This window comes from Hippocampus guttulatus, chromosome 4 (genome assembly GCF_054856545.1).
Source record: "Hippocampus guttulatus isolate MCC_2025c chromosome 4, RoL_Hgut_1.0, whole genome shotgun sequence".
Taxonomy (NCBI): Eukaryota; Metazoa; Chordata; class Actinopteri; order Syngnathiformes; family Syngnathidae; genus Hippocampus; species Hippocampus guttulatus.
The window spans coordinates 6,412,121-6,426,726 of record NC_141264.1 but is presented as its reverse complement, the minus strand read 5'-3'; the positions used below and the strand labels follow the sequence as shown (position 1 = coordinate 6,426,726).

Sequence of the window (14,606 nt, the reverse complement as noted above, 5' to 3'; positions counted from 1 at the left end):
TATATTTCGACTGCTCGGACACAGAAACCCAGTGTTGTTTCTGCCTTCACACCCCCCCCCCCCCCCAATTCCGCAAAAATCCTTCTCATTGACATTATTGTCGACTGTAACATTATCAATCAAGATAATTCATTGCCCCCCCCCCCCCCCCCCCAGTACAAAACTACTTACGTGTTAAAAAGTAAACCCGTATGTGGTGTTCATTTGTTAGTCACTTATTAACCAAACATCACACACACTCACACACGCACACACACACGCACACTCACACACACACGCACACACACGCACACACACACACACACACACACGCACACACACAGGGGAATGCAGTCAAGGTTAAACAAAAATCTAAAGTGAAACCTTTGATAGGTAAGAACAGAGTAAGAAACGTAATACAATGATTGGCGTCATTGCTAATGTGACAATGGGCCATCCATGTGTGTGGTTTCACTTGTTGCCTCACAACTGAAGAGTGTGCATAAGCCCTCGTTGGATGCCAACCAACAATTAGTGACTGAACTCCCTCCATCTGCTGAACCAATGACTAATACTTGGCTGCAAGGTTGAACTGGACACTGTCACCTGAATATGACTTCAGGTGACCTTTTAAAAATGTTGTCGAATGTAATGATTGTAACACTGGAGAGTGACTGTTCTGACTTTCGTCAGAAATTAAAGGTCTTTCTTTAAAATGATCTCTTGTCGTGTTAGTTGGTATTTTAGTTGAGAAAAGTACTTGTGTATCAGTTACTTGGTATTGTTCCGTGAGTACTCAAGAGTTGAATACTCTGCGTGTAAATACAATTCAAGCTCAACTCTTCTACTCTTGCACAGTCATAACTTAAAAAGCCACGCTCCAGAACCAAAACGTGGCACAATTTGATTTCACATGAATCGGTGCTCGGTAGTACCCACCCCAAAAATGTATGGGACATATGACCAAGGATACCGCCTTCACCGTGCATGCCACCATCTTTGTTTAACGCTCATGAGAGAAAAAACAAGACAGCAGGCGCGAGAGTTTCACCGTAACAATCATTTCCAGTAGCGTATTGTTTCTTTGGGATCATTTGTACGGTACCGAAAAATCGTTTCCCATAAAAATTACTGCGCACTAGTTGGCTGTACGCGATAGAATCTCTCCTTTGTGATCAACGCGATTTCACTGTGCCCGTATTTGTTTTTCTTCTATTTTCCTTTTCATTTTGTTTTGTGGTGGGGCGGGGGCTGGGGGCTGAGACAGGAAACATTATTTTAGTCTGCTCGCTCAGAAAGCGCGTGGATGATGTATAGAGATGGTGGCAAAAAAAAAAAATACTGAAAGGTGTTTTAGTTAGGGCGGCCCGGTAGTCCAGTGGTTAGCACGTCGGCTTCACAGTGCAGAGGTACCGGGTTCGATTCCAGCTCCGGCCTCCCTGTGTGGAGTTTGCATGTTCTCCCCGGGCCTGCGTGGGTTTTCTCCGGGTACTCCGGTTTCCTCCCACATTCCAAAGACATGCGTGGCAGGCTGATTGAACACTCTAAGTTGTCCCTAGGTGTGAGTGTGAGCGTGGATGGTTGTTCGTCTCTGTGTGCCCTGCGGTTGGATGGCAACCGATTCAGGGTGTCCCCCGCCTACTGCCCGGAGACAGCTGGGATAGGCTCCAGCACCCCCCGCGACCCTAGTGAGGATCAAGCGGTTCGGAAGATGAATGAGTGAATGTTTTAGTTACCGTATTGGCCTGAATATAAGACGGTGTTTTTTGCATTTAAATAAGACTGAAAAAGTTTGGGTCGTCTTATATTCGGGGTCTAGACATTATACCCATTCACGACGCTAGATAGCGCCAGATATCAATGAAGCGAATGCTGAACTTGACTCCTCAGCCCAAAGTGAACCCCTGCCACGAAGAATAAAAATATAAATAGCGGTAGCACGAAGAAGAAAAATAAAAAATAGCGGTAAGAAGGAAAAGAGAAGAAAATAATAGAAGAGATAACAGAAAATGGAGAAACGCAGTGACAATCTGGAGAAAAGTGGGTCGAAGATCGGCCAGGTTAACCGGCAGCTGAGGAGAAGTTATGATGTAATTTCCATTTCAAAAACCAGAAGCCATTCATTTACGAATGTGATTGCACTTTAGATTTGAATGAGGCAAAATGACATGCTTTTTCTCTCAAATATATTGTTATAATCATTTGTCTCAGATGTACTGTAATTATTTTCTGTATAAAAATTAATTTGGTGGTCAAAAAGTCTTTTTTCAAACTTGAGTCTTGAAAAAGAGGGGGTCGTCTTATAATCAGGGCCATCTTATATTCGGGCCAATACGGTACTACATTTAAGAAATGGCATTGCCAGTTGGTTTTTACTTTCGAATCTTCTGAAGAGGGGCGTACAGTATTACCAAGCTGACGTGTGATGTATGCACAAAACAAGAAAGAGAAATACGACGGGAGGGACGATTAGGAGGCAAGCACTTGAAGTTGGTCAGTAGATCTAAAAGCTATTCGCGCTGAAAAATATTCTGAAACAGTCTTAGTTATTCTATAATTTACTAGTTGTAGACATGGTAACTTTATGAATAAAATAACAATTTGTCACAAGGTGTAATATACTAATGTTAACTGTCGGTAGGCCAAACAATAACGTGTGGTAGGTTCTTTGGTCAAATTGATAGTCGATTACACAGTGCATCGTCTTGGGGTTGCAAAGAGGACGTCTATATGTAGTAATGAGGTCATTTAAAAAAAAGATTAATCACATGATTTTAATCATTCAATTCAAGGGGGTGAGTAGCCATTGATATTATGTTTATTTACATAAATAGTACACACACACACACACACACACACACACACACACACACACACACACACACAATTATTATCATGTTAACAGTGTCAGGTTTACTTGTGGCCCATGGTATAGAGCCAGATTTTGTGGAATGCTGTATTCATGATGCCATATGAGTACAATAAAAGTGTTAAACAACGTATTTTGATCCATTTATTTTATTGAATAAACCTGGAGTACACAGCTGCTGATGTAATTATGTTCACTATTAATGCATAGTTTTCAAACATTTACCCTTGAAATATTCAGCTTTTGAGGATCAGAATTCTTGATTATGAATATCAGTCAAAATAGAAAAATGGGTTCCCATGATGAATGTTTACAGAACCCCAAATTAGTTACATTGGTTTCCCATTGGGTAATGTAATGGAACCGAAAAACTGCTTCTGTTAATTTCTGAAATCCTCAGGCCTGAGACAGAGCTGCACGCCGCACAGGACTGAACATTCATGAGGAAAGCAGTGTGGGCAGGAGAATAGGGCCTGTTACTTTAGATTATCTTCTGGTAAATGTATCTCTTATGGTGGTTTTTGTTGTTGTTAAGCAATTAAAGGACTGTTTTTTTTGTTTTTTTTTTTAAAGAAAACAGAACATTTGACAAAGATGCCGGTGACTTGTCCAATCACTCCACACGTGTTGCTATGGGTTCTCACTATGTTGCGAGTCACAGCACCCGTTGTTACTGATTTACAGCGTATTGAAATTCAGTAAAAGTCTGACTGGAAATGACTTTGACAATCCCCCCCACATTAAACAGGAGAGTTTTATCCCATTCTTTGGATCTTATGAAAGCAAAACTTCTTTTAAGGCATCTAAGTGTGTCATAGGAAGCTTGGCAAAATATAAGATAAGATAAGATAAGATATCCTTTATTTGTCCCACACTGGGGAAATTTACAGCCTCCAGCAGCAAGAATGTAGGCAGAAAGAAGAAAGAAGAAAAAAAAAAAAACACCGTTCAATTAAGTGCAATATAAATACAAAATGGATAAATCGCAGTGCTATTTACAGTTGTTTTCCACATCATTTAATTATTATTAATATTATTGTTGCTATTTTTTATTCAGCAGCCTGACAGCAGTTGGTAGGAACGAGCGTCGGTATCTATATACTATATATATATATATATATATACTCCCTAGATGCACGACAGTGATCCCTCGCAATATCGCGTTTCATTTATCACAGCTTCAGCACATCGTGTTTTTTTTTTCCAAAGCACTGTATTCAGAAAAAAATGCCGAATGACTCAGAGGTTTTGTTCCTGCCCATATTGTACGTGCAATGGGCACTCATTCAAGGCGCATGATTGGTTCCTGGCGACACAGGAAGGCCGTAGCCAGAATCAAACCCTGCACCTCTGCACTGTGAGCCCGACACGCTAACCAGTCGATCACAGGGACGGATGTGGTCCGCAAGGTGAAATTCAAAGTCACACTAATGGCCAAAAGTTCATGGGACCTCAGCATACCCCAATCTTTAAAAGAATGGCATATTTAGAATTGCTGTTGAATTCCTTATCCAACAATAGCATTCTTTTGAATACCTTTTGAATACTTTTCCTTCCGAGATATTGGGGTGTAAATGATGCTCTTCTCGTTTTGGGAATCTGCAAAATTCGGCGGGCCATGTATCCCACACCGCTGGTGTGGTGTCTGTCAAGTTTTGGACTTGGTGTTGTAAGGTCAAAATCCAATTCTGCGATGGATGGGCAAAAAATGTCTTTTTGTGGGGTGATTTCAGCCAGAATTATTTGTCAGGCTACATACTGTATTTTTACAGACGTGTTAATATGCAGCCAATACAAGTGCTGCAATAACCGCAGCATTTTTAAATGATGTAATCAAACATATTGACATCCTGATATTTACTAAATCATTTTATGGTGATATTGCTGTCAATTAGTTGAAACCACACCGAGCTGTGTTGAAAATCTCAATTTCATTGAGATTAGTGTGTGTGTGTGTGTGTGTGTGTGTGTGTGTGTGTGTGTGTGTGTGTTTACATCTGAGATCAAATTTGCTAAAGTGAAAAAAAACCCTGTTGTGAAAAATTTCTTGCTGCAAACATGATTTCGTTGTAGAGGAGTTTCACTGTGTTTGAAAATGTGTTTCCACTTTTTACTCACAGAGATCTCAGAGTAAAATGAGGAGACGTCTCAGACCGTTCTCCTCCACATCGTAATACAACCAATTTTACAATGTACAGTCTCAATAATTTGCTTCTCTTCGATGACGACACTAACGTGCACCCCAGATAGGGCTAGTTTTGACGAGCGTACATCTTGGTCACGTCGCTGAGGATGTAGTGGTACACTCGCCTGACTTGTGTGTGGGCAGTGTGGGATCCGTTCCCGCTCAGTGATGGTGTGGATATGAATATGTGTGCCCTGGTGAACCAGTTGGGGGCAGGAGGGGGTAGTCCATCTTTCGCACGAAGTCTGCTCGGATAGGCGTCAGTCATCGCCAATCGATATCATACAGACTATGACACAGGGAAGAGTGAAGGACAGTTGGGATGTACGTATTTTGACTCGCATCACAAGTGGACAGATGAGAAAGAATCTGGAATGTTCAGTTGATCATCTCTTGAATGACTTGCTGCAAAACCAAATGTGTTTTTGGACAGTTCCCGACGGCTACTTTTGTTTTTCTTATTTTAACTTTCTGTTCATCATCTTTTGTTCTTTTTCTTGATTTTCTCCAGAGTCTGAGGGAGAGGAGGAACTCCACTAAACAGACAGAAGAAAAAACAGCGCAAGTAACGCAGAAAGATGACGACCAGAATGCCCCATACAATCTCTGCAGCTGTGTGGACCTCGAAAACGTATGAAAACATTCAATTTTTCTTGATGTCCCATGAATGAATGTCTCTTGACCTGATGGCTCGCTCTCGTGAAAATGAACAAAAAAGTAATATCTTACTGTTGCAACATAAACTAGATGACCTCACCTTCCAACCAATGTTTTTAATATAACCCGAACTGCATGAAGTTGTACAAAGTGGCCAGTGATAGAGTGCATTTTAGTGGACAAAGGGTAAATGGTCATCAGGTCATTCACCTTGCCTTTCTCCATAACTAGCCCCGTTTGTTTTTTGTACACTCTGAAGTCTGTGGCACTGTCTCTCTACCTTTGTGTTTCCCAACCTTTACTAAGCCAAGGCACATATTATTTGACATTTTAAAAAAAATGTCACGGCACGCCAACAAACTAAAATGTCATACGTGTACCTTCTGCCAAATAGTGGAAGAGAATATAATTGTCCGCCTTTCACTGTTTGTTTGACTTTCATGCCAGCAACAAAGATACATTTGTTTGTCATCCACTATTATTTTGAATGAAGTGACATTGGATCATTTCCAAACTTCACAACTCAAGTTTTCTTATTTTAAATCGTGCATTAATTAATTAATCAAGCGTTTCACATTTTAAAAACAATATGCAAAATTAGCAACCATACTGTATCTAGTAAAGTTTAATTGCAATGAGGATCTTTGCATATATAGTGTTGGCTACACTTTCACATGTTTTGATTCTACGGTGGGAGATCACTGCCGTTGATTAATATTTCAATCAAAAGTCAGGTGTATTCTTTAATGCAAATATTGGAACTGATATTTGGCCAGTAAATAAACAATCCCCAGACTGTACAGTATAAATGAAATTATCCACATAGTCAAATTAATTTACACAAATAGATAGATAGATAGATAGATAGAGAGATAGAGAGAGCAAGTGTAATAATAGCAAAATATCTGTTGATAAAGAGAGATCTGACTTGAGTTCATATTTTTCCCTTTTCATTAAAAAAATAAAAAAAACAAAAGGAACATCTATCTTCATCCATCCATCCATTTTCACCAGCGCTGATCCTGAACAGGGTCGCGGAGAGTTGCTGGAGCCTATTCAAGGTCAAGGTCAAGGTCATCTTTATTGTCAAATATGCTTTATGTATGACATGCAGCATAAATGAAATAAATGAAAATTCCAGCTGACTCTGGGCGGAAGGCGGACTATACCCTGAACTGGTCACCAGTCAGTCGCAGGGCACACATAGAGAACATTCACACCCACATTCACACCGTCACTGAGTGGGAATCAATCCCACGCTGCCCGCACACAAGTCCGGCGTGTGTACCACTCCACCATCAGCGACTAATCGAAGTTAAATAAAGTTTGAATTATCTTTATTACACAAGGGTTCGAGGTTTAATTGGACTAAAAAAATGGAACATCACTCTTGATTAATGTGGCCCATAATTTAGTTTGTCCGATTGGAGTTGTCGTAGTGTGACATCATCAGCCACAAGACGTCTTCCGCTCAGTGTCAGACGGATTTGCATTTGGTGTACTGCAATTGATGGCACAATAATTAATTCAAATAATATCTAAAAAGCACACTGACTCTTACTTTTCAACGATGTTAAACTGTTTTTTCCTGCTTGCATTTTGAATATGTTTTCAATTTTAATTCATAAAACCCTGACAGTGATTGCTCTCAAACAATGACTTGTCAGCTATGTGAACTGCAAACTGTCATGTAAATTCAAATAGCACTCATCTTTGCTGCATGACTACTTTAGGCACGTAAGAAATACTGCATCAAGTAATTCTATGATTAAGAAACTTAGGTTGGAACTAAAATATCACATTTCTTTATTAATAATGTTTGGTGATTTTTTTTTTGCCTTGTTGTCCCAAACTTGTAACACAGTAACTCAATAACTAATAATATTCCTTAAATATGATGAATAACTTGTGATAATACTTTTTACTGTTGAAAATGGAATCTGTTACTGTAAGGCGTTACTAAATGCCTTATTCTGTACCTGCAGTACTGTGAACCAGTATAAAACAATGGAGTACCACGACATATAATAGTCTCTTGTAAACAAAGGGGTGAGTGAACTATCTTTAGTTATTCAGAGCACACTGCAGGGAGTGTTCATTTAAAGTATTTCTCATTTTGACCAGGCGGCATGGTGGTGACTGGTTAGCATGTTCACCTCACAGGGCATCGGTGCAGGGTTTGATTCCTGAATGGTTGTTTGTCTGTGTATGCCCTGCGATTGGTTGGAAACCAGTTCAGGGTGTCCCCCGCCTACGGCCCCAAGACAGCTGGGATGGGCTCCAGGCCCTACTGAATGTTTTTGAAGGAAAGGGGGGGGGGCGGGGTTAAGTAATTTATTTTTAAATCTTTTTTTCCAACCCTATTGCATTTCAATGGGTTATTTATTATAATTGTACGATGATTTTTGTTATGCGCCAGAAATTGCAGGGGCTTCACTGTACTGACAATATCCCAATACTATTAGGCAGGGTGACTTCCATGCCTTTTCTTTGGCTGTGCTTTCATTGTATTTGACTGAGATGTGTAATCCTGTAAACCAGGCCGTTTCTTTTTGTCTTGTACTCTTGTCAATATTAGGCATGGAACCCAGCATAGTTATCATTGTTCTTCTGAACAAATGCATAAGACTGGCATTCCTGTCATTCAGGGTAAATATTTACCATGGTGGCTGAAATAGTCAGGAGTATAATGATGTCAGTGCAGGGGGAAAGGGTAAAGTTTATGTGTTTGCTAAATGCTTAAAACAGTGGAGGGGGTTCCTCCTCATGCTATGGGGTATTGACTAGTACATGCGCAAGTAAAAAGACATTTCCCAAAATAATGCGAATGCGTTCAGAAGTTAATTAAGAAAACACGTCTTCGTAATGTTTATGGTTATGTTATTACATCTGGAACGTGTGATTTCCATTCAGCATTTTTTTCGATAATACCTCGGGGTATTGACTTAGTCATGTGCATACCCTATGGCAGCTGCCCAATGAAAATCATGCACTGCAGACGGGTTTGCTGTTTCATGAAAGCCTTAACCTTTGTCTTCCTCAACAATATTTCTTTCCCTAATTCCAAATTGGTGTCAGTTATCACTGTTTGGACCATTTTCTGTTGGCAATCAAATGTACAGTATCTATTCAAAACCAAATGGAAAGTAGCCATGTTACTAAAGTAGCTTTCCTGCACTTTGTGTATAAGTAGCGCATCCATCCATCCATCAAGTTCCAATGTATTTTCAAACAAGCTGTGCTGTCACAGGGTATTAACTCGAGCACTCTGGGTTTCCTGTGTAAATGGTGTTATTTCCTTCAAACAGTGTTATTCAATGATGATTTGAGTCTTTCTCCTTCCGGACATCAGGTTAACATCGACCCATGTTTCCACTGAACTGCAAACCACTCGAATGTCATTTTGAAACCAGTCATGGTTTTCGCGGATACCTGTTCAGAGCTGACTTAATCCGAGAACTTCAAGCATTTCCGTTGCTGTTGCAAAACGACCACAAATGACATTTAGTAGGACGTTGTCATCACTATTTGCCGCGTACCATATGCGACTGTGGAATGAGTAAAGAGCTGAATAAAAGCAGTCAATTATTGCCAGCGGGAAATCAGTTAGAATGAAGTTTGGACCACACACGTCTCTTTCCATACACAAAGTCGCAGGGCTTGTCCAGCAACAATTCCTCGTGTGGGCGGCCCGGCAGTCTAGTGGTTAGCACGTAGACACACAGTGCAGAGGTACTGGGTTCAATTCCAGATCCGGCCTCCCTGTGTGGAGTTTGCATGTTCTCCCCAGGCCTGCGTGGGTTTTCTCCGGGTACTCCGGTTTCCTCCCACGTTCCAAAAACATGCATGGCAGGCTAATTGAACACTCCAAATTGTCCCGAGGTGTGACTGTGAGCGTGAATGGTTGTTTGTCTCTGTGTGCCCTGCGATTGGGTGGCAACTAGTTCAGGGTGTCCCCTGCCTACTGCCCGAAGACAGCTGGGATGGGCTCCCCCCCCTAAGGACCGCGACCCTGGTAAGGATATAAGCGGTTAGGAAGATGAATGAATGAATGAATGAACGAATGAATGAATGAATGAATTCCTCGTGTTTTGCTACCACCTCCTGGAGGCCAAGGAATATAACGCCCTCTTGTCATGGTCTGCTCCTGTCAGGATTTGGTGGACTGGAGGAAGCCCCTGGCATGGCAGGTAGGCCACTTAGGAGAGAAATATGATGCCTGGGTTCACCAGCCAGTCGACAGGCCTATCAGACTGTTTGGAAACCCTTTCCTTGAGGCCAGCACCAAGACTTCCTGGTAAGACTGGTAGCTCCTACTTTGAAGTACTTCTTTTGAAATGAGAATTAATCATGTTTGGATGTCCTGTGCTTGATATAGTTTCCATACTCCACATTGTGGAGCTTTAGACGAGCATGGTTGCCTTCCAGTGAAACGTTCTGGGTCGAAATCTTTACTCAGCAGGGCTTTGCGTGTGTTGTCTTCAGTTTCCTGCCACATAAAAAAATGCACATTTGGTTAATTGAAGATTCAAAATTGATCATGGGTGCGAATGCAAGCATGTTTTTCTGGGCGTGCTCTGCAATTGACTGACGACCAGTCCAGGATGTAAAGCACACCCCACCTTTTGCTCAGTCATCAAGGATATGACTCCGGCACATATGACCCAACGCAGTACACAAAATGGATGGTTGTTCATAAACAAAGCATCTATCACCTGAAAAACACCATTTGCCTGAATGTGATCTCTCATACTTTCATGTTGATTTACAATTATTTTTTTTTCTTCTGGTGTGTGTTGGTGGTATGCAAACAGCTACAATTTAATTTAGTTCCTTTTCTCCTTTATTTTTCAATGAAAAATACACAGATTATAACTCAACATCACACTTTGTCATAACAGGTACTGGGTGCCAGTGGTGTGGCTTCCTATTGTGTGTTATCTTAGTTGGTCTTGCTTCACCACCCTGGCAAAGGGCACAACCAGAATACCCTTCACCTCAGGTATGCACAGAGGGGTTCATATATGTTTCTCAAATGGCACACATTTTAAGGCTCAAAATATTTGTTTTCCTTTGTGGAGCAGTTTTGAAAATCAATTACTTCATTTGAGGAGCGACTTTCTAATTTTGCGGGTTAAGCCCAGGGACTTGTAGCAAGTGTTTTTTAAAACAACAAAACATATCTCTCCTGGGATGTAATTTTGAGAACATTTATTTTTCAGACCTCAAGAGTCAAATTCAAAATTCATTACTCTTGTGAAAGCAAACTCGTAGCATGACTGATGTCTTGTCTCTCCAGAATCCAGACTCTAATTCTTCTGCTGTTTTGCTGTGCAAACTTTGATGTGCTCCGCTTGAACGCGGTTCCAGCTAGACATCTGTGAAAAATGTCATAGACCACATGAGCACTAAATTGCGGTGATAAAAGCGCTAGCCATCTCAATTGTCGGTTACCCATGATTTTTCCATCTTTTCTCATCATCCCTTGATGAGCATGACACTTGTCAGAAATAAAGCTTTTTTTTTTCCCACCACGTCGGCGATGATAACTGACTTCGGAGTGCGACTCTGCAATGTGTTTAGCCACACTAGTAGCCAGCTGAAGATGTTACTACCTAACTGCTTCTGCATAAGTAGCACAGAGCTTCCCTCGAACTCCGACGACCTACGGTGTGTGACGTGTTTCTTCTTTTTCTTTCTTTTGACGGTTGTCTCTGCGTTTGATTCTCAGTTTGGCTATCCAGTGCGTTTTGATGAGGCGCAATATGCTAATTTGACCTTGTAAACGGCATTGGGAAATCTCTTATTCGAGCCTTGCATTTGTTAATACTGGCACATGCTAGCCTTTCTCATACTGTACATGTCCATCTTTTTTTAAATTTTATTCTTATTATTATTTTTTGTGTTTCCAGACTTCTCTGTCTTGGTCCACAAGTACACTTTCCCACTGCTCTTCATGATTGGCTGGTTCTTGTGGTCATTCATCGAGTACTGCATCCATCGCTTTGTCTTCCACATGAAACCACCAGCTCATAACTACTACCTCATCATGCTACACTTTCTCCTGCATGGACAGCATCACAAGGTACCCAATTTTGACCTGAATGCATGAATCACTCTGTTAAGTGAAAGCAAATAAGGTTCATTTCCAACAGTTGTCTCCACTTGGTTTATCGACACAGTAATGAGAGTGTGCATCATTCACATCACATTCAAAAGTCCAACTTTTTACCACAGCACGGTTGGGTACATTTCAGTCAGAGTGAAGATTTTGGTACAAAGTTGCGTGAGAGAGATCTACATATTGAACATCAGGATATCAATATGTTGTCTGAGTCCCTAAATGTAGCCTCCGCACTGATTCCAGCTGCAAAGTCAGAGGGCCGGCAACTTTTTGACCTTGCGCTTGCATTTTTAATCATCTATGGTTCAGATGGTCCAGAATGCCTCTTGCGTGGTATTCGTAAGAGGGAGCACATAACTCCTACTCTGGCATCCCTTCACTGGCTCCCTATACATTTTAGAGTTCTTTTCAACATCCTATTATTTGTTTTCAAATCTCTAAATGACCTCGCGCCACCTTACCTCTCTGAGCTCATCCGCCCCTACACACCTGCCCGGCGCTACTACTGATTGGATGGTTTCGTTGAGGTCCTCGGCTGGGCTCCGCCGGGGCCGGCAGCGGCGCCGGCGGCGCGCCGAGAAGACCATCAAACTTGACTATCGAGAGGAAGTAAAAGTCGTAGCAAGGTTTCCGTAGGTGAACCTGCGGAAGGATCATTACCGGATGGAGCGGCTAGCGGCCCGCGCAAGAGCAGACACGCCGAGGGCGGAGGGGGACGGCGGAGGCGGCGGCGGCGACGTTCGAAGGCGGCCGCGGGGAGAGGCGGAGGCGGGCGTGACGGTGACGGGCGGGGGGGGGTACAGTGCCGGTCGTTGGCCGGTCGCCTACTCCCCCCGCCGCGACCCCAGCGCCCGCCCCGCGGCCCGACGGCGGAGGCGCCGGCACATACCGGCCCCCCGAGTCCGGAGTGTGAGGAAAACCCAATAGGCGGCGCCGGCCGGCGGGACAGTGGCGGGGGCGTCGCGGGGGTAGGAGGACGGTGTCGGGCGTGGGGTCGGACGGCGCGAGTGGCGCGGCCGGCCACTCCCCCCCCCCCCCCCCCCCCACGCCCGGTCAGGCGCCCGTCGGCGTTCCCCGACCGCCCACCCCTCCGACCCCGCGCGTCCGCGCGCTCGTCGACATTCACCGTCCGCCTAGTCTACGCTCCCCTAGTCCAGGCCGGGCCGCGGCCGGCGTCGGGGACCACCCCCCCGCCGGTGCCATCGCGACCCGGCCGACCTCGGAACCTAACAACCAGCCGCCGGGTACCCAACTCTCAGGTCTGCGGACCAGACATTGTTAGAAGTACCAAGAACTAAACTGAGGCTCAGAGGGGATTGAGCCTTTTCCATTGCTGGTCCCTCTCTCTGGAATGACCTCCCACTGAACATTCGGCAAGCCTCCTCGCTGCCTTTCAAACCCGCCTCAAAACTCACTTGTATTCTTTGGCATTCAACTCAGCATGACCCAAATTATGATCTTAGTTATACTGTTTGGTGCTCTCTACCATCTTTGTTACTGATTTGTTGCTTTGCTTGACTGTTGTAATGTTAGTTGCTCCATGTACAGCACTTTGTATGCAGTGATGGTTGTTTGAAAGTGCTCTATCAATACATTTGAGTTGAGTTGAGTTGAGAATCCATGACCTATCTCCCCAGTCTCCATTCGACGGGTCTCGGCTGGTCTTTCCACCCGGATTGGCCTCCGTCGTGGTTGGACTTTTCTACACGATCCTCAATAACCTGCTGCCGGATATTGTGGGCATGTCCATATTTGTCGGGGGACTGTGTGGCTACGTCGTGTACGATATGATCCACTACTACCTTCACTACGGATCGCCCAAGAAAGGTTCTTACATGTACAGCTTGAAGGCCTACCACGTCAAACACCACTTTGAGCACCAGAGATCAGGTGGGCACCACACAACTCGACTTCACTGCTGCTTTCAGTTTCATTCATACTCTGTATAGACATTCCTTCTTGAAAAGATGGTATGCAGGTTCCCTCTAGTGGTACCCAAAGGAATCAATGATTAATTGCACTTTGGTTAAGTAACATTTGCACTTAATCTTTAAGAAAATTTACTTTGGATTTTATTATTTTATTTATTATTATAACGATCAACACAATTTTCACAGTCAGTAATAATAATAATAATAATAATACATTTTATTTGTGGGCGCCTTTCTAGGAACTCAAGGACACCTTACAACAAGCAGTTAAAATCATGAATACAATGTTAAAAACAACATCAAATAAAATAAGAAAAAATAAAACAATATAAATATAATAATAATAAATCGCAGAGTATGATGGTACACACAATGCTGGTGCATTCATAAAAATCAGATCCCCATGATTCAGTAAATACAATAATACAATACAAGACATCTTTGTTTTTATAGTGCTTTAAAGTAAAAATAAGATCGGTACCGACCCATATGTGGCGGCACTGTGAATCTCCGCTTCTTTTGCAGTTTCAGTCTTTGGTAGAATTGAAAGTAACTGTTTTCCATTTTACAGTCCAGAGCCTTAATAATATCAGTAACTAACTGCATAGAGGCAGTTATTGTGCTACGTACCTTTCGAAAGCCAGATTTCTAACTTGATGAAATGCCCTAAACTTCAAGACAGTTTTCAAGTTGTTCGGAAACTAATTTTTCAAGGACTTTTGCGAGAATGGAACTTCCATATTGGCCTATAATTATTGTGGATTGAGGAGTCACCTCTTTTTGAGAAAGGAAGAATGTTTTTCACAAAGAAGGAATGACATTAGGCGGTCCAGTGGTTAGCACGTCGACTTCACAGTGCAG

At 42.6% G+C, this 14,606-nt stretch overlaps 1 protein-coding gene across 3 annotated transcripts in view; it reads left to right on the top strand.

The window, feature by feature from the left end:
- fa2h (fatty acid 2-hydroxylase) overlaps positions 1-14,606 on the top strand; it is a 37,320-nt gene that overhangs the window by 19,637 nt on the left and 3,077 nt on the right. For 2 of the 3 annotated variants that reach the window (XM_086108978.1, XM_086108977.1), the window contains exons 2-7: positions 5,545-5,664; positions 6,668-6,751; positions 9,845-9,987; positions 10,592-10,692; positions 11,603-11,775; positions 13,452-13,704. In XM_086108978.1, the coding sequence (XP_085965104.1) occupies positions 5,545-5,664; positions 6,668-6,751; positions 9,845-9,987; positions 10,592-10,692; positions 11,603-11,775; positions 13,452-13,704 (874 nt within the window). The remainder of the gene's footprint in view (positions 1-5,544; positions 5,665-6,667; positions 6,752-9,844; positions 9,988-10,591; positions 10,693-11,602; positions 11,776-13,451; positions 13,705-14,606) is intronic. The other variant, XM_086108979.1, reaches the window with a different exon arrangement.